Here is a 14,684-nt window from a genome sequence, read left to right on the forward strand (position 1 = left end):
GTGTCTAGAAGGTGAGCGTGTCTAGAAGGTGAGCGTGTCTAGAAGGTGAGCGTGTCTAAAAGGTGAGCGTGTCTAAAAGGTGAGCGTGTCTAAAAGGTGAGCGTGTCTAAAAGGTGAGCGTGTCTAGAAGGTGAGCGTGTCTAAAAGGTGAGCGTGTCTAAAAGGTGAGCGTGTCTAAAAGGTGAGCGTGTCTAGAAGGTGAGCGTGTCTAAAAGGTGAGCGTGTCTAAAAGGTGAGCGTGTCTAAAAGGTGAGCGTGTCTAAAAGGTGAGCGTGTCTAAAAGGTGAGCGTGTCTAGAAGGTGAGCGTGTCTAGAAGGTGAGCGTGTCTAGAAGGTGAGCGTGTCTAGAAGGTGAGCGTGTCTAGAAGGTGAGCGTGTCTAAAAGGTGAGCGTGTCTAGAAGGTGAGCGTGTCTAGAAGGTGAGCGTGTCTAGAAGGTGAGCGTGTCTAGAAGGTGAGCGTGTCTAGAAGGTGAGCGTGTCTAAAAGGTGAGCGTGTCTAAAAGGTGAGCGTGTCTAAAAGGTGAGCGTGTCTAAAAGGTGAGCGTGTCTAAAAGGTGAGCGTGTCTAGAAGGTGAGCGTGTCTAGAAGGTGAGCGTGTCTAGAAGGTGAGCGTGTCTAGAAGGTGAGCGTGTCTAAAAGGTGAGCGTGTCTAGAAGGTGAGCGTGTCTAAAAGGTGAGCGTGTCTAGAAGGTGAGCGTGTCTAGAAGGTGAGCGTGTCTAAAAGGTGAGCGTGTCTAGAAGGTGAGCGTGTCTAGAAGGCGTCCCACCTGGCTGCTCCATGGTCCACGCCTCACACTTCAGCGGCACGCTGGCGGCCGACGGGACGCCGACGCCGGCCATGTTGGCAGCCTGGACCTTAAACTCATAGAACACCCCCTCTGTCAGGTTATCAATCTGGAGAGGAGGGGGGGGGGGGAGGCAACATAATTACTAGATATAAAAGATACATTGTATAGAATTGTGTCTAATTTTTTCTCCAAAGACGTCAATATATATATATATATATATGTGTGTGTGTGTGTGTGTGTGTGTGAGACTCACCGTGCAGGTCCTCTCCGTGACGGCCTTCAGGTTCACTTCCTGCCAGCGCAGCGTGTCGGCGTCGCGCTTGTCGATGTAGTACGCCGTGACCTTGGAGCCGCCGCAGTGTTTGGGGCTCTTCCAGGCCAAGGTCATGGAGGAGCCGTCACAGCTCAGCATGGTGATGCCGGACGGAGCGCTCGGGGTCGCTGGCCACAGCACATTATAATCCATTTGTAAAGACTTAGAAGGTCAAGTATATTGTTATACATGGTTATTATGTGACTAAAAGTTACTGTAAGTAGTTATTGTTTGCTTTAAGCCAATAAATATGACACAAAACAACAAATAAATACTAAATCTGTGCAAGAACACAGAATATTTTATAAAAAAAGACTTAAAATAACTTATAATCACGTTATACATCATAAAAATATACTTATGTATCATAATAATGGTAATTATAATACTCTATGATCCCTGCAGAGTGACCAGCAACTGTGAAGTATAAATAGTACGATACTTGACCTAATAACACATTATAATGTGTTGTGATTATTGTTAAGAATCATTGTGAATATGTAATTATAAAGTGCTCCAAGCAGACTATGACACGCGTGTGTTTATACACACATTGTAGACATGTGAGCTACGTGGAGAGTTTTACACGTTTAATAAGTTTAATATGACGTGTTTTTTATGATCTATCTGGCACAGATCAAAGCATTCTGTTACGGCTCAGTGACCTTGAACACGTGAAGCTCAGTGACCTTGAACACGTATGTGCATGTGTGCGTGTGATGACAGCGTCATGCAGAGTGAGGTCAGGTGGAGGATCAGCTGCTACGTACCGTACTCCACCCCTAACCCTGAATAGAACAATGGAAGCAACACGACACTGCGTCATTGCAAAGCTCTTTCTCTGAGGCCGCCGTGACCTCGTGACCTCGTGACCTCGTGACCCTGTAACCTCGTGACCTCGTGACCTTGTGACCCTTACCGAGCGCCGGCTCCACGGCGATGGGGGAGGACTCCTGTGACTCCTCGCTGAGGCCGAAGACGTTGACGGCCTGCACGCGGAACGTGTAGGTTTCCCCCGGGACGAGGCCGTGCACCACGAACCTGAGAGGGCCCAGTGTTTCAGTATTATCATTATTATTATTATTATTATTATTATTATTATTGTTATTATTATTATTATTATTGTGATGATCTTCAGTCCCATGTCTGCAGGTCCGCGTTGCCCACCTGCAGTGCTTGAAGGGCTTGTGGTTGCAGGGGAACCATTCCTTGGTTCCGGCCACGCGGCCGTCGATGTAGTAGCCCATCAGGTTGTTGAGCTGCTTGGGAGGATCCCACTGAACGAACACCGAGGACTTACTGTTCCTGGTGGAGACCACCTGACCCGGGGCCGAGGGCACGCCTGCAGGGAGGAGGACTAGTGAGGAGACGGAACTAGTACCACTAGTGAGGAGACTTAACTAGTGAGGACACACAACTAGTACCACTAATGAGGAGACTTAACTAGTGAGGACACACAACTAGTGAGGAGACTTAACTAGTGAGGACACACAACTAGTACCACTAGTGAGGAGACTTAACTAGTGAGGACACACAACTAGTGAGGAGACTTAACTAGTGAGGACACACAACTAGTACCACTAGTGAGGAGACTTAACTAGTGTTGACATAATAACTAGTACCACTAGTGATGAAACTTAACTAGTGAGGACACACAACTAGTGAGGACACATAACTAGTACCACTAGTGAGGAGACTTAACTAGCGAGAACACATAACTAGTACAACTAGTAAGGGCACATAACTAGTAACACTAGTGAGGACACATAACTAGTACCACTAGTGAGGAGACTTAATTAGTGAGAACACATAACTAGTACAGCTAGTGAGGACACACAACTAGTGATGACATAATAACTAGTACCACTAGTGAGGACACATAACTAGTATAAGTGGTGAGGACACACAACTAGTACAACTAGTGATGCCATAACTAGTGAGGACATAATAACTAATGATGACACAATAACCAGTGATGACACATAATTAGTGATGGCACATAACTAGTCAGGACAAATAACTAATATAACTAGTGAGGCCACAATAGTACTAATTCCATAATAACTAGTGATGCTATAATAACTACTGATGACACATTAACTAGTAGTGACACAATAACTAGAGATGACATAACTAGTGATGACACATAACTAGTGATGACATAATAAGTATTGATTACACATAACTAGTGATGACATAATAACTAGTGATGACACATAACTAGTCATGTGAATGGTTCTATAATTGGCGTGTAACTAAATGGATGAACATTTCTAAGGAAATCTTCATGGAAGATAAAACGTTCCAGAAGTTCTGAACATGAAGCTGAGTTCACCCCTGACCTTTTATACAGCTTCCCTCTATAAGCCGTCACGTGCTGTCACATGACGGCTGCCACGTACACAACATGCCACGTACACAACATGCCACGTTAAACACCGGCTCCACACAGGTAAACCACTGGAAGCGTGACGTTAGAGAGGAGTTCACTGGAGGGACAGGGTGGGATTAGTTTTGGGGAAAACTGCATGAAGTTCACCTTGAGTTCAAGATGCTTCAGTGAGAAATGAACCCAGTGACCACACACACACACACACACACACACACACACACACACACACACACACACACACACACACATCTGTGGCGTCAGCGTGAAACAAGAGAGACAGCAGGCGGTACGTACCGGCCGGCAGCGCGGTGCCTGCAACACACAGCGGAGCACGCTCAACAACGAGATGACGTCATGCGGCAAACACACACACAGAGAGCTGCTGCTCTGGAGGCACCTCCACCTGCACCTACACCTCCACCTCCATCTACACCTCCACCTGCACCTCCACCTCCACCTCCATCTACACCTCCATCTACACCTCCACCTCCATCTACACCTCCACCTCCACCTGCATCTACACCTCCACCTGCACCTGCATCTACACCTGCATCTACACCTCCACCTCCATCTACACCTCCACCTCCACCTGCATCTACACCTCCACCTGCACCTGCATCTACACCTCCACCTGCATCTACACCTCCACCTACACCTGCACCTACACCTCCACCTGCACCTGCATCTACACCTCCACCTGCATCTACACCTCCACCTACACCTGCACCTACACCTCCACCTGCACCTGCATCTACACCTCCACCTGCATCTCCACCTCCACCTCCATCTACACCTCCACCTGCATCTACACCTCCACCTCCATCTACACCTCCACCTGCATCTACACCTCCACCTGCATCTACACCTCCACCTCCACCTGCATCTACACCTCCACCTGCATCTACACCTCCACCTCCACCTACACCTCCACCTGCATCTTAAGAAGTATTACGTTCTAGAGGAGACGCAGTGGGCTTTGCAGAGAAAACACAGTTTATGTGTTTTTGTCATATTTGTGCAGGTTTAGCGGCTGCAAAAGACAAAAAAACTATCCTTTTTGCAAATATATATATGTATATATATATATAGATATATATATATAGGTATATATATATCTATATATCTATATATATATCTATATATACATATATAGATATATATAGATATAGATATAGATATATATAGTTGTGATACAGACCCAAAATGAGAAAAATGAAGTATGTTTTATATTTTTTTTTAAAAGAAAAAAAAGTGTCTAAAAATGTGTTTCACCCAATTTTCTCTGCAGGAAAAGACACTTTTTTAAATTATATTTGTGTTTGTATTTTTGGCTTGTTCCTATTTTAGGATTTTTTTTTCAACGTATTAGTTATTTTTCTCCTAAAAGAAACTTAAACCATGTAATTAGATGTGTGTGTGTGTGTGTGTGTGTGTGTGTGTGTGTGTGTGTGTGTTACCGTCCTCGCGCCCCTTCTGGACGGGCCCCGAGGGCTCCGAGGCCTCGCTGCTGCCTTGCTCGTTGACTGAGCTCACTCTGAAGCGGTACGTTTGCCCGTCTTGCAAATCAAACACCGGGTAACGCGGCGAGCGCAGCGGCACCGCCGTGTTGATCCGCTGCCACGCGCCAGTGCCCGCTAAGCACTGTGGGAAAGGGGGGGGGGGGGGGGGCCGAGCTCATCAATGTAGAACAAAGAGGAGGGGGGGAGGAGGGGGGGGGTCTGGTGTCAGCGCAGAGCCGGAGCTCAACCTTGGATTTGTTTGGTCTTAACGGAGCTAAAGAGAAGCATTCACATGGAGAGAGAGAGAGGGTGTGTGTGTGTGTGTGTGTGTGTGTGTGTGTGTGTGTGTGTGTGTGTGCGTGTGTCTGTGTGTTTGTGTGCGTGTCTGTGTGTTTGTGTGTGTGCGTCTGTGTGTTTGTGTGTGTGTCTTTGTGTTTGTTTGCTTGTGCGTCTCTATGTTTGTGTGTGTCTGTGTGTTTCTGCGTGTGTCTGTTTGCTTGTGTGTCTGTGCAGCTGCGTGTGCGTCTGTGTGTTTGTGTGTGTGAGCGTGTGGATTCCTAAAACTTAATTTTAACGTAATTACTTCATAAGGAGTCATAAACAACAACAACAACAACAACAACAACAACAACAACAACAACAACAACAACAAGCACCTTCTCGATGACGTAGCACAGCGGCGATCGTCCGCGCGGCCGCGGCGGCGTCCAGCTGAGCACCACGTACGAGCTGAACACCTCGGAGGCGTGAACGGACGTGGGCACGCCCGGCAGCGTGACGTAGCCTGCAGGGTGAGCCACAGGGTGAGCCACAGGGAGCGGGCAGGGTGAGCCACAGGGAGCGGACAGGGTGAGCCACAGGGAGCGGGCATGGTGAGCCACAGGGAGCGGGCAGGGTGAGCCACAGGGAGCGGGCGGGGTGAGCTACAGGGAGCGGGCGGGGTGAGCTACAGGGAGCGGGGAGGGTGAGCCACGGGGAGCGGACAGGGTGAGCCACAGGGTGAGCCCACAGGGAGCGGACAGGGTGAGCCACAGGGTGAGCCCACAGGGAGCGGACAGGGTGAGCCACAAGGAGCGGGCAGGGTGAGCCACAGGGAGCGGACAGGGTGAGCCCACAGGGTGAGCCACAGGGAGCGGGCAGGGTGAGCTCACAGGGTGAGCCACAGGGAGCGGGCAGGGTGAGCTTTAGGGAGCAGCTCATGCAGGAGTCCCACTGAATCTCCAGGTCAGACACATGATGGAGTTACTTCCTTGGTTGATTGACAGCAGCATCTTTTTTTGTATTATTGTATTTAAATAAAGATAAAGTCAGTTCTGCATAAATTAACCCTCAAGCTGACAGACGCAGGTATTAGCGTCTTGAAAAGAGTCCTATTAGAACTGCAGACGACCTGAAGGTCCTAAACATATGTTACAGTAAAATGTGGAACTTCTGCATGAGCCAGCGTGTAAAGTGACGCCGACGCGTTTATTTTAGTTTCCGTGTTAAAAGGTTTGATTTGAAGAAGACGAGAAACTCTGAGGGGTTTAAAAGAAACTCACAAAACCACTTCAGTCGGTTAAAGTGTGAGAGAGTTGGAGTTAAATCAAAGATGGCCACGGCAACGGTTAGGAGGGGAGGGGCCGGGACGAAGGGGGAGGAGCTGAGGAAAGGGGCGGAGCCGAGGGGGAGGGGCCGAGGGAAAGGGGAGGAGCCGAGGGAAAGGGCGCTGTCGATATGTTTCAATATGACAGTGCGGATCAATTTTAGATCAGTGTTATGTGTGTGTGTGTGTGTGTGTGTCTGTGTGTGTGTGTGTGTGTTTGATTTTGTTTTGTGTCAGTTTCATGGTTTAATTTTGACATTTGAGAGAAACTTGTCTGAAAGGAGTTTTTCTTTTACTACTTCTTTGACATACGCTACAATAAAGAGGTCATTTATATATATATATATATATATATATATATATATATATATACATCTATATATACTCTGTTCAGCAGTAAAAGAAGTCGTTACGCATGAGAACTTTGATTATGGGATGTACGGCAGCAGCAGACCTCAGACGGTGACTGTTGTGTATTTGTGTCTGTGCTGTTGACACACACACGCACACGCGTGTTAGTATCCGTGTGAGCTTCAGGGGAAGTGGGAACAACAAAGCCGACCTCTGACCCCGGTCACGTGACCTCCGTACCTTCCAGGTCGTCCTGCTTGATCACTACGTCGTACTTCCCTTCGATCTTAATCACTGCGTCGGGAGAACAACAGCGGCGTTACATTCACACGTAGCGGCGGCGCCGCGCTGCGTCTTTACCTTCCCCGCTACCTTGCAGCCGCTCGCTCTCGGCGGCGTCGAGGGCGGTGACTTTGCCGCTGCGGCGGGACGGCCTGCTGACGCCGGCGCTGTTCACGGCCCGGACCCGGAAGTGGTAGGAGCCGCCCTCCTGCAGGCCGTGCACCGGGTACTTGCACACCTTCACCGGCGCGTCGTTGCACTGGACCCACGAGTCGCTGCCGGCGTCGCACCTGCAGCAGGATTCATCAAACACGTTTTCAGTGTTACAAGTGGGAATGAAATGTGTGTATATAATTATAATTTTTTTTCTTATTTGTATTTGTATTTTTTTTTCCTTATTATTTTTTGAATATATATTTTTATTTCATTTAATTAATTAATTTTTTTTGCTTGTATTTTTTCTTTTTTTTCTTATTTTGTGTAATTAGTTTTTTCTTTATTAGTTTTTTTAAAAACTATTATTATTATTTTTTTAATTGTATTTTCTCTTTATTTGGAATAAATTATCTGATTTAATTGATAATAATTTAGGATAGGAATATAAAAGCATTATGCTTCAACCTACAGCATTTCAGTCTTTCTGTTTTGTATATTACATTATTGTTTTATTGTTTATTAATGCAGCAAACAGCATTTCTTAATAATATTAAGTCCCAAAATGCAGAAAACTTAAAGCGATCAGTAGTTTTTTACACTTTAAGCTTCCTTGTTGTTCAGTTAAAGCTGCTTTAACCTCTCAGGTGTCAGAGGATGAAAAGCATCCAGTAAAGAGGAGATTCAGGCTTCAACTGATGGTTATTAATATTACTATTAATACTAATCGACTGATCAATATTTAGTATTTAAAAATATATATAAAATAGTGAAACATCAGAGGATCAAATGTTTTGTCCAACAAAGATCTCAGATCCCCACGTTGAAGGAGCTGAAGAGCATTATTAGCATTAATATTAATATTAATAATATTAATATAATGTCCTGGAGGAGACGTACTGACCGGTCCACAAAGTATCCGCTGATCGGCGCCTCGTTCACGGTGTTTGGCGGCTTCCAGGCCACCAGCACGTAGTCGGCGTTCACGTCGAAGGCCTTCACGCTCATCGGGGCGCCGGGGGCGCCGGCCACGGAGGGGGCGGCGTCTGAGGGAGCGAGGAAGCAAGGACGCATGAGGTAGGAGACAGGGAGGATGGAGGAGGAGACAAGAGACAGGAGGAGGGACACAGACAAGATGAGATGTGTGTATGAAATTATGATTGTTGTTTTATTAAATTATGTTTAAAGTGTGTATGAGCGTTTGTGTGTGTGTGTGTGTGTGTGTGTGTGTGTGTGTGTGTGTGTGTGCCTGTGTGTGTTTCACATTTGTTTTGTTAAATCAATTAATCTTCTTTATGATGTAATATATTTCTTCAGATTTTCTCCCTCATTTGACTATTTTCTACATATTCTAAAGAAGAAGAAGAAGAAGAAAAAGAGGAAGAGGAAGGAGGAGGAAGAAGAGGAAGGAGAGGAAGAAGAAGAAGAGGAGAAAGAAGAAGAAGAGGAAGAAGAAGAAGAGGAAGAAGAACTAGAAGAAGAAGAAAAAGAGGAGGAGGAAGAAGAGGAAGGAGAAGAGGAGAAGAAGAACTAGTAAAAGAAGAGGAAGAAGAAGAAGAAGAACTAGAAGAAGAAGAAGAAGAACTAGTAGAAGAAGAGGAAGAAGAACTAGAAGAAGAAGAAGAAGAAGAAGAAGAAGAAGAAGAAGAAGAAGAAGAAGAAGAAGAAGAAGAAGACGAGGAGGATCAGGATCAGGTCTCCTACCTGAGACGAACAGGTAGGCGCTGTGCTCCGTGGTTCCCTCCCTGGTGAAGACCCTCATGGTGTAAAGCCCCTCGTCGTCCTTGGCGAGATGCGGCAGCGTGAGCCGCGCGGCGCCGCCGCCCACCGACATCACGGCCAGCGCGCCGGCGGCCAGCAGCGTGTCTGAGGGGAGGAGACAAGATGGAGACATGAGGCGTGATGGGGGCGGGCGAGCAGAGAGAGAGAGAGAGTCTCGGGCGCCGCCTCACCGTCTCTGAACCACTGCACCAGCGGCGGCAGGTTGGGCAGGTCGGGCACGACCACCATGCCGCACAGCAGGGAGGCGGAGCCGCCCTCCACCCCGAAGCTCACGGGGAAGCGCTCCAGCAGGCTGACCTCCAGCTTACTGGCGTGCAGCTCGGTGAGGCGGGGCACTGGGAACGATGGGAACGATGGGAACAACGGTTACACCTCACGACACTGAAGTCTTCTTTCAGAGACGCTACGGAGGAAACTTCTTCTCTTCTAGCAAAATAATCTGTGTTTCATTTAACGCTCAGAAAAACATCTTCAGCTCATTCAGACCTCATTCACTCTCTCCTGTCTCTCCTTTCTCCTCTCCTCCCTCCTCTCTCCTCTCTCCTCTCCTCTCTCCTGTATCCTCTTTCTCCTCTCTCCTGTCTCTCCTTTCCTCTCTCCTGTCTCTCCTTTCCTCTCTCTTGTCTCCTCTCTCCTGTCTCTCCTTTCCTCTCTCTTGTCTCCTCTCTCCTGTCTCTCCTTTCCTCTCTCTTGTCTCCTGTCTCCTATCTCCTCTTTCTCCTCTTTCTTCTTTCCTGTCTTCCGTCTCCTCTCTCCTCTTTCCTGTCTCCTTGCTTTCATCTCCTCTCTCCTCTCTCACCTATCTTCCGTCTCCTGTCTCCTCTCTCTTCTCTCCTGTCTCGTGTCTCCTCTCTCCTCTCTCCTGTCTCGTGTCTCCTCTCTCCTCTCTCCTCTCTCCTGTCTCCTCTCTCCTGTCTCCTGTCTCCTCTCTCCTTACCTAATCCCAGGTAGCTGGACTCTCCGGCTCCTGATGGTCCTGTGAAGAAAGAGAGAAACATGAATGTGAATAACGCTGATGTGAACACAATGATATATATTTAAATGTTATAGAGTTAACATAAAGAACATGATATATGAATATTATAATAATAATAATAATAATAATAATAATAATAATAATAATAATAATAATAATAATAATAATAATAATAATAATAATTGGAGCTCCAGAGGTGACTGACTCTTCACGGTGACGGTGGCCTTGCTGGTAGCCGTGCCGTGCTGGTTGGTGGCCACAACGCTGTACTCAGCAGTATCACTCACAACACACCTGAAACACAACACACACACACACACACACACACACACACACACACACACACACACACAGTGTTGTATATATACATATATATATACATACATACATCAGGTATATGAATGAAACTGTATGGTTTATATCACGTCAGGGTCGCCTTCTCTTCGAGTGAGCGTCTGCTGTTAGTTAGTGATAATGTTGAAAACTGGATATTTTTCCTATTTTTTTACCGAAAAACCTGTTTTTTTTAACTGAATTTGCTTCATAACACGCCGATGCTTTCCTGGATTGTGTGTATTGTTGCATATGTCGATGCTTTGGATCTAACCTCTCAAAAAGCTCCACTCTCAGTCTGTGGGACGTCGTTCAAGCACCGAACACAACTGTGTGTGAAACTCTGGGAGCCTTTTTGATGCACCTGGCTCATATCATGCTGATGTTAGAGTTATGATCACAATATCTTTTAAAAGGGATTTTCTTTTTTGAAGATATACATTTTTTCCCCAAGACTATGCTGAACAGATACATACTACAAACACATCATTTGAGGTTCCTACGAGGACTCAAACACAGAGAAAGAGGACTCGACCCAGAAGGATTCAAGGTGTTTAAAGGAGACACGAGGAGCTCAGTTCAAGAACCATGAAGACGGTCTGGTGAGAATAGAAGGAAGAAATGTAACCTCTCCTCCCCCTCTCTCTCTCTCTCTCTCTCTCTCTCTCTCTCTCTCTCTCTCTCTCTCTCTCCCACCTTCTCCCCCACCTCTCTCTCTCTTTATCTCTCTCTCCCACGCTGAACTATTTTAAAAGAGGATCCGTTTCCTTGGCTGCATGAAGACATGAAGGAGAGAGAGAGAGAGAGAGAGAGAGAGAAAGAGAGAGAGAGAGAGGGAGAGAGAGAGAGAGAGAGAGAGAGAGAGAGAGGGAGAGAGAGAGATAGAGGGAGGAATTTGTGGCTCAAGTGACGCAAAGGTCAGCACATCGACACGAACAGCTGAGGAGTCTTGAAGATGACAAACAGCCGGACCGTCTCTCTCTCTCTCTCTCTCTCTCTCTCTCTCTCTCTCTCTCTCTCTCTCTCTCTCTCTCTCTCTCTCTCTCTCTCTCCCTCCCTCCTCTCCCCTCGTTATAGTTCATTCAGACAGAAAAGAGCATTCCTGTTGATTTTCTTGCTCATTATTTTTCGCTAAAATCTAACTTTTATTTTTGTCTTTTTTATTTGTATTCTATGTTTTACTCTTTTAATCCGTCTACTTTAGAGTTTATTATTTTTTTCTTCTGTTTGAAATGTGTATTTCATACTTTTATTCTTCTTTTCAAATATTTATTTTTTATTGTATTCTTTTTAAACTTTTTAATATTTCATTTCCTACTCTTTGAATCTTCTCACCTGTGTCTTTTGAACCATTTAAAAAGTTACTTTACACTCTTAATCTTCCTATCTACGTATTTAAAATCATGTTATACTTCCTCTTCTCTTCTTCTTAAGTGTCTTTTTAAACTCTCATATGTTATTAATAACTAAACTGCATCCAGTGACAGTTCCTCTCTCAACATGGAGGAAGTTGAAGTGCATCCTGGGAGAGTTTTACCTGCTGATGATCAATCCATGGACTCCATACTTGTTATCGATCTTGTACTTCCCGGGGGCGCTCAGCGGGTCGACGGGCACGCCTCCTTTATACCTGCAGCAGGTGTAAAGCAGCTGTCAGACATGCGACTCTCTGGGGGTCAACAACAACACGGTGAAATGTGCTGAAATAGATATTTACAAGGTGACGGCAACCGGGGAACATTTTGATTAAAGGGCGTCCAAACAAAGAAGCATCATGGAGAGGTTATCAAGTTCAGTGTGAGAACCTTTTGATTTGTTTTGCAGCTCGACTTGCAAGTAAATGCAAACATGTAAGAAGGAGTGTTTCCACTTTATGATCCGACTTTGCTTCAATAGCAAAAACCAAGACTGAGCGATTGTTGTTTAAAACTGTAAATTATAGCTTGTTTTATTGGGAAAAAGCCCCAAAACTGCTGTATCTGGATGTATTGAACACCATAAGTAATATACAAGTGAAATATATAATTTGGTACATGAGAAAATTCAAATAGCATTCAAATAGCCCGAATGACCCCAATAGCCCCAATTGGCCATTGGCTCCATTGGCTCCATTGGCTCCATTGGCTCCATTGGCTCCATTGGGTCCAGTGGCTCCATTGGCTCCATTGGCTCTATTGACTCCATTGGCTCCATTGGCTCCATTGGGTCCATTGGCTCCATTTGGGCCATTGGGTCCATTGGGGCTATTGGGTCCATTGGCTCCATTGGGGTCATTGGCTCCATTGGGTCCATTGGGTCCATTGGGGTCATTGGCTCCATTGGCTCCATTGGGGTCATTGGCTCCATTGGCTCCATTGGGGTCATTGGCTCCATTGGCTCCATTGGGTCCATTGGGTCCATTGGGCAGACCTGAAACCTTTTCATTTCTTTCTGTGTGTCATCTTCATTTAGTCTTAAACAGAAACATATAGACTGATATTTACACATCTGAACAACATCTCACTTGTGTTCCTTTTATTAGAACACCAACGTTATTCAAACAGCCCTAGCGGCTGCAGAGATACACCCTTTTTAGTTCGGGTATGGCATTTTTCGAGCAGAGGCCTGTCAAAAGGTTTTCTACTGGTTTTGAATGAAAGACTCTCCTGACCACTTGACGATGGGCCGGGGGTTCCCCTGCACGGTGCAGAACAGCTTCACGGGGGTCTTCTCCCACACGGTGTGAGGCCGCAGCGCCACCACGAAATCCGGCATCTTCGGGAAATCGTCCATCAACTCCGACCTCCTGTACATCATGTCTTTAACCTGCGGGGGAGGGGACGGCGTGCAGATGACGGCTGGAATCTGTTTCTTTTTGCATGCGACGACTCTTTAAAAGTTGTGATTTGGTTCCATACGCAGTGCAAACAACACAATCGCGACGGCGTTACCTCTCTCTGGATAGCGAGACTGTCCACTTGGGCCTTGGTGACCATCCTCATCCTGTGGAGCTCGTCCTGAATGGCGGTCAGTCCTTTCCCGACGTTGGTGCTCACGCGCACGTACTCCTCCGTGCCTTCCTCGGCAGTCCTGCAACACACAACTCAGGCTCACGCACTGCTGCTCGAGAAGAACCACACGCATGGGATCCATCACAATAAGTCCTGAAGTACTTTTGGCATACTTTATGAACTGAGGACTTTGTCCTTTCAAGCCCTTTGATCTAATCTCCATTAAAACAAGTGAAGTAGTAGCTAACTTGGAGGTATATAATTGGAATAATACGGTTCATCTGCAGATTAGATTCAACCTTTGGAGATCAAACAGCTGATATTCTCTCTATCCAAAGCAAAGTAGTTGCTAGAATCGCATTTCAGTATTTTAGCAGTAGTACCTGCCTTATTTATGTTAATTTAACGTGTTTCGTAGACTTTTTATGAGCTCTACAACTGCAGATGAACACAAATTCATAGACCAAACCACCGCTAGACGATGGAGATTGTGTCAATAATCCTAATATTGCCAAAGCGAGGGTTTCCATCGGCGGGGCCTCGGGCTCCAGCAGATCCTTCTGGGATTAACAGATATCTATTTAACGTATAAAAAACAATAATCATGATGGAAAAATTAACTTGTAACGCTGCCGAAATGTGGCGTCTGTACCGGTCCGCTGGTGGAGACGGTGGTTCAGTGTTACGTTGCACTTAAAAATAGCCCGCCGACACGAGGCGGCAGCCAATGAGGAACTCACCTCTGCCGGAACGCCGGTATGGTATAGGTTGCTTCCGCCATCGCCCTGGGCCTGCACCTGGCTCACCGATGAGGAGCTGGTATTCCTGTCGGGGAAGGTGGAGGTGAGGCCCATCGTCATGAAGCAGACACTGAAGGAGCATTTCCCCCACAATGGACTGTCAGGTTTGTTTTTTAGTTTGGCAGAAGCGGCTCGTGGCGTTAAAATCTCCCAAGATCCAACTGAGGTGAGAATTGGTACAACATAGGGCCATGTTCTCTCAAATGAAGGCCACCTTGTCTGTAATATGAATATATCTTTCACAAGGATTGACAGATTCGGGCGCTAATCCTAAAAAATATTCATCTCTCCACCAATTTATCTCCTTTTCATTGCCAAATAACACAATCAGACATCTATAATGTATCCATTCTTAACTCAAGACCACAGAATTAATCGTCATGGCCAATAATTGGATCAGGCACATGGACAGAGAGGTCATCCAAAACCTTTTAAAGGT

The 14,684-nt window shown here is 46.2% G+C and overlaps 1 protein-coding gene across 1 annotated transcript in view; it reads right to left on the reverse strand.

The window, feature by feature from the left end:
• Positions 1-14,684, reverse strand: part of myom2a (myomesin 2a) — a 28,847-nt gene that overhangs the window by 11,799 nt on the left and 2,364 nt on the right. The window contains 15 exon segments of the mRNA XM_068595736.1: positions 769-895; positions 1,043-1,230; positions 2,022-2,143; positions 2,270-2,444; positions 7,290-7,501; positions 8,269-8,410; positions 9,069-9,230; positions 9,317-9,481; positions 10,084-10,122; positions 10,328-10,416; positions 11,993-12,085; positions 13,106-13,260; positions 13,386-13,524; positions 14,186-14,230; positions 14,232-14,270. Coding sequence (XP_068451837.1) covers positions 769-895; positions 1,043-1,230; positions 2,022-2,143; positions 2,270-2,444; positions 7,290-7,501; positions 8,269-8,410; positions 9,069-9,230; positions 9,317-9,481; positions 10,084-10,122; positions 10,328-10,416; positions 11,993-12,085; positions 13,106-13,260; positions 13,386-13,524; positions 14,186-14,230; positions 14,232-14,270 — 1,892 coding nt within the window.

This window comes from Clinocottus analis, unplaced genomic scaffold, assembly GCF_023055335.1.
Source record: "Clinocottus analis isolate CAN_PGR_092001 unplaced genomic scaffold, fCliAna1.0.p SCAF_31, whole genome shotgun sequence".
In the NCBI taxonomy this organism is placed as follows: Eukaryota; Metazoa; Chordata; class Actinopteri; order Perciformes; family Cottidae; genus Clinocottus; species Clinocottus analis.